At 55.4% G+C, this 8330-nt stretch overlaps 1 protein-coding gene across 1 annotated transcript; it reads left to right on the top strand.

Moving 5' to 3' along the window:
* The first annotated feature begins 715 nt into the window (after positions 1-715).
* FAM43B (family with sequence similarity 43 member B) lies at positions 716-4327 on the top strand. Its single transcript, XM_090023814.1, has 3 exons — positions 716-2237; positions 3224-3358; positions 4101-4327. Exon 1 carries the CDS (start codon positions 761-763, stop codon positions 1838-1840), a length of 1080 nt encoding a protein of 359 aa, XP_089879940.1. The 5' UTR covers positions 716-760; the 3' UTR covers positions 1841-2237; positions 3224-3358; positions 4101-4327.
* Positions 4328-8330: the final 4003 nt, after the last annotated feature.

The following is an 8330-nucleotide window of genomic DNA, read 5'->3' as shown; positions in this document are numbered from 1 at the left end:
CAGCTCTGCGCGTGTGTGGAGAGGGTACTTGTGCACGGACTGCATGTGCGTGCACATGTGCACGTGAGAGGCTTCTGGGCTTCTACTCTGCACGTGAGGAGTGTGTGCGCTTGCGTGCGTGCGAGAATTAGGGGCTGCGGCTCCCCTCTGGTGAGATGTTCGTGCACGGGGCGCGCGCTTGCGTGCGTGTGAGAATTAGGGGCTGCGGCTCCCCTCTGGTGAGATGTCCGTGCACGGGGCGCGCGCTTGCGTGCGTGTGAGAATTAGGGGCTGCGGCTCCCCTCTGGTGAGATGTCCGTGCACGGGGCGCGCGCTTGCGTGCGTGCGAGAATTAGGGGCTGCGGCTCCCCTCTGGTGAGATGTTCGTGCACGGGGCGCGCGCGCACGTGCGTGAATGCCGGACTGCTGCCCCGCGCGCGCGCACGTGGAAAGGCTGAGCGTGCGCGCGGAGGCTCTTGTCTCCGTGTGGCGTGCGTGCGAGGACCGTGGACGCGTGTGCACAGGCTCGTCCATGCGGGTGGGCTGCCGCTCCTCTCACGTCAAGCGGTGGGGGGGGAGGTATGTACTTGTGCACAGCCTCAGTGCGCACGTGCCAGTGTGTGCGCGAAGGGAGGGCGCACACTCGCGCGCAGCCTCAGGGCGCGCGCAACGGCGGGGGGGGGCTGCGCGCGCACGCGGGGGCGGGGCCGTGCGGGGGGCGGGGCCGGGGCGGGGCGGGCGCGCCAGTGCGGCGGCGGAGGCCGGCGGGAGCGGCGCCGCGATGCTGCCCTGGCGCCGGAGCAAGTTCGTGCTGGTGGAGGAGGAGCGCAAGGGCAAGGGCAAGAGCCTGGGCCCGGGGCTGAGCTACGCCTCGCTGCTGGCCAGCTTCCTGCGCTCCTGCCCCGACCTGCTGCCCGAGTGCCCGCTGGAGCGCCTGGGCAGCGTCTTCCGCAGCCGGCGCCAGAAGGTGGAGCTGACCCAGGAGGAGCCCAGCTACACGGTGTGGTACCTGGGCAACGCCGTGACGCTGCACGCCAAGGGCGAGGGCTGCACCGACGAGGCCGTGGGCAAGATCTGGGCCAAGAGCGGCGGGGGCGGCGCCGGCGCCAAGATGAAGCTGTCGCTGGGCCCCCACGGCATCCGCATGACGCCCTGCGACAAGGGCGCGCGCCGGCCCGGGCACGCCTACCTGCTGCACCGCATCACCTACTGCGTGGCCGACGGGCGGCACCCCAAGGTCTTCGCCTGGGTCTACCGGCACCAGGTGAAGAACAAGGCCGTGGTGCTGCGCTGCCACGCCGTGCTGGTGTCCAAGGCCGACAAGGCCCGGGCCATGGCCCTGCTGCTCTACCAGACCTCGGTGTCCGCCTTCAACGAGTTCAAGCGCCTCAAGCGCCAGAACGACTTCCGCCACGTGCAGCAGCAGCTCCTGGGCGACGCCATCATCCCGCTGGTGCCCATCCGCAAGCTGCTCAACGCCAAGTGCCCCTACCGCCCGCCCGCCGAGAGGAACCGCAGCGCCCCGCGCCTCAGCTCCATCCTGGAGGAGGAGGAGGACGAGAGCCTCGCGGCCGGCGGGGACGCCGGCTCGGCCTCCGCCGCCAGCCCCGCCGCGCCCAGGCCCACCACCAGCAGGGCCCTGGGGGCCTCCGGCCCCGAGTCCGGCGGCCGCAGGGGCCTCGACCGCGCGGGCAGCAGCGTCGCTGCCGCCAAGACGCGCAACGGCGGTGCGTCCGGCCCTGGCAGCGGGAGCCTGGCACCGGGCTCCAAGACGGCGAAACCGGAGCGGGCCACAGTGCTGACGTTAACCCAGGAGATGCGGGGCTGCAGCCTGCGGAGCCCGCTGCCCCACGGCTACTGAAGCCGGGGTGGCGGTCAGGAGGATGGGACTTTCGTTGCCGCGAGGCCCCTGTCCGTCTTCCCGTGGCTGCTGGCTTTACCGCCAGCGAGGGCCAGGGCGGCTGAGGGACCAGACGGCAGTCGCCGGCCTCTGCGGACGGATGGGGCTTATTCACTTGGACTGACTGTATCCACCCGTTCATCGCCCTCCGAGTAAAAGCACCGGCTTGGAACTGTCCTTTCCATCCGCTCTTGCGAGCAGATGTTGGGATCCTCTGGGAAGTGTTGGCACTTATCTCCGAACCCGGCTGTCCCTCCTGCTAACCTGCCTGGGAGAAACGACTGCGCTGGACTTTAATGACTGGCCGGAGAGCCACGGACAGGCTCCTGCAGACCTGAGGCAGACCTGCAGGTTTCGGGTGGGTCAAGGGTTCCTCTTCCAGCACTGAGCAGGGGGGGTGTGTGACTTGCAGCGATTTCAAGAGGGAGACATGCACACACATGAACCGAGAGATTTTATATTTATATTTCAACTGAGAGACCCAGAGGCTGTTCCAGCTGGAGTGACTTTTACTACTTGATATATATTGAAATTTATATCTTTAAAATAATGCCATATATTTACATAGAGAGGCCCATAGATTTCGCTCCTATTGCGATGTGCAATTTTTGTACAGTTTTCTATGTGTCCCACCGGGCAAGTGCTGGGTTGTGTCTGAAGCGGTGGGTGAGCTGAAAGGCTGAAGCACTTAGCGAGGGTCTGATCTCCCCGCTGCTCTTTAGAAGGGGTTGTGGGCGCTGAGTAGCTCTGCAAATCAGGTCACAGTTTATAAAACTGCACAGCTAATAAATGGCCTGATTTTCGGAGGTGCTGAGCAAACAGTCTTCTGTGGGACTCGCAGCTCAGCACCTCTGAAAATCCGCCCGAAGGTAGCTAGCCGTAGATTTAGATGGCTAAATGTTGACACCCGCGCATGGAAAAATTGGCTTTTGGTGCCTAGATTTGTCTTAAGGGGATGGGATGTAGAACACCCGGGACCAAATTCATCCTGGCTTTGGCTTCAGTAGGGTGGGTTACATAAGGGATGAATTTGCCTCTGGGTATCCGACTCTGGGGAGGAGGTGGAGAGCATTACGGAGAGAAAGCAGCTTTGTTCGGAAGCATAATGCAGGGGGTGTTTTAACTCCAGGGGGAGATGGACAGCGCACGTCTCATCTGTATGTGCACAGCGGAGAGCCCGACACGATGGGGAGTGGTGTATGTATATGCCTGCACCACCACACACTAACACACACACACACACAGGAATTGTAATAAAGTTTATCTGTGTTTTCCGCAAGAGAACGATTGCTGTGTTTTATCCTTTGCCAGCTCCAAAACACCACCGCTGTTGTGTCTCCACAGCTTTAGAGCCAGAACCGGGAAAGAGTCAGTGTCAGCACTGAGAGCGGGTCGGGCTCCTAGCCGATCTGTCGCTGTTAGAGATGTGTACCGCAGCCCGTCACCGCGGGGTCGGAGCATCCGCCATGTCAAAGCAACGTAAGGCCCCGTCTGGCTTTCCAGGTGTCTCTGGCACTTCTCCCTTCGCTGGATCCTATTTGGGTCCTGGGTCAGGAGGCTCGCTGGTTTGGTGTTCGCTACCCTGTACTAGTTATAACTGAAGGATTTCACAGGTCCGGGATGGAGGTGCTGGTGATGTGGGTGCCGGTTAGTACAGGATTGTGAGGTGCAAGGGGGCTATGTGTGAGCACATGCATATGGCTATGAATGTGTGCAGTTGTGTCTCTGCATCTGTGTGCTTGTATAATTTCTCCCTGCGTGCACTCGCACATGTGGATGTACGTGTGTACGTGTGCCTGCCAAGGGGGACTACATAGGTCCATGTTGTTTTCAAACCAAAGAGCTTTAACGGGATGCCCCAAACTCACAGGCTGCTGCTCAGAGCGGCGCTGGCTGCCGCCAAGTGACTTGTGTTGGTTCCTGATGTGGCACATGGGTGTCACGAAGAGGCACCCACGTTTGATGGCAGGGACCTGTGTGTGGGTGTTGCATGGGGGTAGATGGTAGGCTTGGGACCATCAGATTGTATCTGTGATGTGGAGGTCCCCGGAGATCAGTCCCTTGCAGCGAATCATCAGGAATAAAGAGAAACTCTGAAATGAACCTATGCTGCAACAGGGGATCATGCAGGGGCAATTTCCAGGAGGAAGGGATTTGGGGCACAGCCCTTTCCTATTACATGAACATCATGCTGCCTTCCCTTTTGTCTTTCTCCACGCAGCCATCCTCACGTTCCTGCTGCTTTTATCTTTGCTTCGGGGGGAACAAATATGTCGTGGAAAAAAAACGAACCCAAAGAAAAGTCACTCCGTGCTTTTGAAAATCCACATTCCATCACGATGGCAACTGAAGTTCTAGAAACGATATCAAATAAAGGGCTGCTTCAAGTAGCCATGGCAACCAGCATTTTAAAAATAGGGGGCCCAATGCATCTTTGGCATAACTCCACCCACTCCGATGAGCTTCCACCGGGAGGGATTTGGCCCATTTAGCTAAGAAGATTGTTTTTCTCTTTCCTTTTATTCCTCTGCCTTTCAGGCATGTGGGTTTTATTAAAAGCTCATTTGCTTCCTGCTGAGTGAAAGGTCTGAGTATTAGTCTTCAGCCTTTTGTTGGGACTCAGGCTCATGCCCCTAATGCAGGGGAGATGTCTAGGGGAATTTGTTGCTCCTCTAGCACCGGAGGTGTGGCCCCTGCTGTCTGATAACAGGGAAATCTGTGCTCTCTTCCTCACTGAGCTTACAAGATGGCAGGTGTCCAAAAGCAGCCCTCCAGTGCATGGACATCCTTGGTGAAGAATAGCGCTGAGAGTCCAAATCCAAAAGCAGTCCCCATCTCCAACTCATCTCTCCTCGCTGGTGCTGCAAGCTTTTTTTTTTTCTAACTGGGTCCTTCCCCCCCTCTGAGATGGCAACTCCTACGCACCTAGGGGCAGCAGGAGACTGAGCCACGATGCCCAATGGGCCGCAGTGCAGCAGTCACTACCTGGTCTGTCAACTCTCAAGCACGGTCATCATGAGTTCTAGGCTAAGGGAGTGAAGGAGAGAGGATGGAGGGGAGGCAAATGTTGAAGACAGAAGGCTTTGTCCAGAGCAGAATCTGAGCCATTCCCCCTGGCTGTGTGACATGGGCTGCAGAGCCCTTGGATTCAGGCTGAAAACAGTATAGGCCCTGTGCCCCCTGCTTGCCTTTGCCACCCACGTCATCCCGGACCTCGCCTTCCTGCCAGGTCTCTTCCTTGACTCAGCCCTCTCTGTGGTCCTGCACGGGCCAGTCTGGGAAGAGGTGTTGCTTCCAAGTAGACCCAATGGGTGAAGGATGATACATGTTGAACTATTTTACCCCTTTGCCTGGCATGGGTGTATATGAAGTGGGAGGGTGGCTGAGGGGCAGTGGGGCTGGGTAGAAGGGATGTCTTGATGTTTGGGAAAAGGGCCAACCTGTTTGGATGGGGTAGGTGTTGGGTGCCAGTGGGATGGTTCAGGACTTGGAAGGTAAATGAAGCCTTTGCTTCAGGCCAATTAGACAATGGAAAGGAAGCCAGGGCATATCTAGGTGAACGGTGGGAAGGGTTGGGCAGCTGGAGGGAGGGGTTTTGGGTGGATGTCTGGGACTTTAGGAAGAGGAGTCTTGGATAGAAATGCAAGCCTTTCACCACAGGAAGGCTTAGGCAGCTTGCTGAGGGTTTGTAATGAAGTCCCAAGGCTGCATGACTTTGCAGACAAGTTTGCAGACTCATCACCAGCCCGCCAAGGGTTAAGGTTCCTTTAAAAATAGAATTTAGCTAGTGTTAAAAGAGCCTCTGTGTGTGTGTGTGTGTGGTTTAGAAATCACACCCCAGCTCTCAGCACCTAAAGACTGAATTAGCTAGTGGCAAAACACTTCAGCAGTGCCAACCTGCACCTGCAACCCCCATATGCAGCCTCAACTGAATGGAGTGGACAGGAGAAGTGATCTGAGGAGCTGTGAACTCTGGTGCAGGCCTCAGAACATGATCTCCACCCGCAACGTGGACTGGGTGCTTTCATCTCCCAGTGCAGCTCAGCAGACCTCTCATGTCCCACAGAACGTCAGGAGCCTGGAGCTTGTCAGACATGCTGCGATGCAGCACCGTGATCCTGTCACATCTCATAAACTAACCAGGGTTAGGCTTGGCTGCTCCTTGGAAAAGAGACTTCCTGGAGCCATCCAGCTGTTTCCAGATGTGTTGACTAGCACTCTTCTCTCTGAGTCCGTGACGCATGGCTGAAAGTTAGGGTGGTGGTGGATATCTCTAACCAGATACCTCTTAACACCAAGCTCTGATCAGCAAGTGTTGCAGGTCTATCCAGGCAGCATGCACCCCGAGTGGTCTTGGCAGTCCACACCGGAGTGACTTATAGACATCTCTGCAGCTGTCAGTACTGTAATATATGGGCTGCACCAGAGGACTCCAGAGGTCATCAGCTTTTGTGGATAATGCAGGGGCAGCAGTGAAAGGATTAAAGGCCATCCAAGGGGATCCCAATCCCGCGCAGGGGATTTGCAGCGGCTGCTCAGTTTGCTGCTGATGCACCAGCCTAGAGGGTGATCTCACGGATGGGGTGACGCCAGCTCTTGTGCTAACCCTTTTCACTGGCCATTGTGCAATGACAACAGGGTTATCCCCAATCCAAGACACAATCCAAGCAAAGGCTGCATTCACACTGCTCCTTTTGTGACTGCCCTTGGGGCTGGGTTGTGACTCAGCTGCAGGGCTAGTGCTGGCATAAACTATAGGCTCCTCAGCTGAGTGAGTAACTCACTCTGTTCAAGCCAGTGTCTCTGCAGCTGGCAGGTCTGCATGCCCTATGTGTCAGCTCATGCCCTTTCTGCCTTCTGGCTTTAAAATAAGCTCACCCAGGAATACTGGCATCATTCTGCAGTGGGCTTAGATGTAGCTGTTCCTGCTTCTCTGTCAACAGCAGAGCATAATTTTACTGAGTGAGCACAGGAAGGTTTTGAATCTAACCAAAGTTCAAAGCTCATTTCCCAGTGAATTCCCTTTTGACAGCTGCAGCTCACAGGGCACAGAGTGACAGAGCTCTCCTGCTCCTAGGGTACCATAGGGTCCAAATGTCTCTAGACTCTGCCCCCTGAATGGCTTGACCAGAAGAAGAGGTGAACTGGGGTAAGATCTCTGAAGCACAGCATGGGTGGGATATGAAAGCAAGCAGGGAAGAACTTCACCCAAGCTCTATACTGCAGCTTTGCTCGGGAATTTGCAAACACTCCATAGCAAAGGGGTGTGAATCATGAAAGAACTGGGCATGGTTGGAAAACCAGTTATTCAGCAGCTTTCTGAGTGAGAGCAGGGCCAGAAGCAGGCTTTCCTTTTCCATTTTTTTCCTGTTTCCTCTTTCTTTCTGCTCTTCCTCCCATGCCAATTTAAACAGGGCGAGGCGGAGAGTAGATACTCCCCGAGAAGCAGCACATCCAGTCAGAGCATGCACCATGTCTTTCCTCATGCGTCTTTTACATTGAGTTGGCGGGGAGGGGGCAACACCTAGAGTAGCTCAGTCTTTATGCCCCTTCACTTCCTAACCCTTCCAGTGGGGTTGCCAACAGATTACCAGTTAGTGCTATTCACAAAAGCTTTGGTGATGAGAACATCTATCCACTAAGAAAAGGCATGGGAACTGATAAGCACACATAGGTGTATGGATTTGGGGGTCAGAGGAAACCATTGTAATCATCTAGTCTGCCTTCCTAAACAGTATAAACTGTTGTTTTAACCTAGAACTTCTTCACTGATCACTTAGGGCTGAACTAAAGTGTCTCTTATATCAATGATATCCACTCTCGTTTTAAAGGTTCTAACTGTTGGAGAATGTCCACATTTCTTGCTAAACTGCTCCAATGGGTGATGGCTCTCACTGTAAAAAATGTGTGCACTTGCCATCTGCTTCATCAAGGCCATGTTTCCTATTTTGTATGGGAACTGGGCATAAAGTGGGCATGGGAATACTTAGGGACTGGCATTTAGCCATTAGTCCAAACAGCTCAGAGGGAAGATTATGGGAGTGGAGAGTGAAAGTAGGTTCTGTATTGCATGTAGGTGGCACGGGGGAGCCTGTGGAAATGAGATCTAGAGTTCCTGGCCAGGTTTGTGTCTGTTTGGCTCAGAAAGCCTTGATTCATCACCTTTCAACCACTTTGTCTCAAATAATGAGAGCCCACAATGACTTTCTCTCCTTTGCTTTGAGGTCTACAGACAAAAAGCATTCCACGAGTGCTGAGCATTGTATCAGCAATGAAAATATCACAGGGCAGTTCTCCTACAGCAGCAGGCTGGGTTCACAGGACCTTTAGCACCAGACATCACTGTTTGAGACATCGCTGTTTGAACTGTTCTTGATGGTGACCTCTAGCGGGCACTTGCCTTACAGATGTGTATTCCCTAAGGAGAGCCAAGGGATTCTGCAGTACAATA

Source organism: Crocodylus siamensis, chromosome 12 (assembly GCF_052110815.1).
Source record: "Crocodylus siamensis isolate JL-2025a chromosome 12, ASM5211081v1, whole genome shotgun sequence".
Taxonomy (NCBI): Eukaryota; Metazoa; Chordata; order Crocodylia; family Crocodylidae; genus Crocodylus; species Crocodylus siamensis.
Note: the sequence above shows the minus strand (reverse complement) of the source record. Positions and strands in the feature narration are given on the sequence as shown.

What these genes read in the sequence shown, in the direction of transcription:
- FAM43B (XM_090023814.1), top strand. Translation starts at nt 761, where the DNA reads ATGCTGCCCTGGCGCCGGAGCAAGTTCGTGCTGGTGGAGGAGGAGCGC.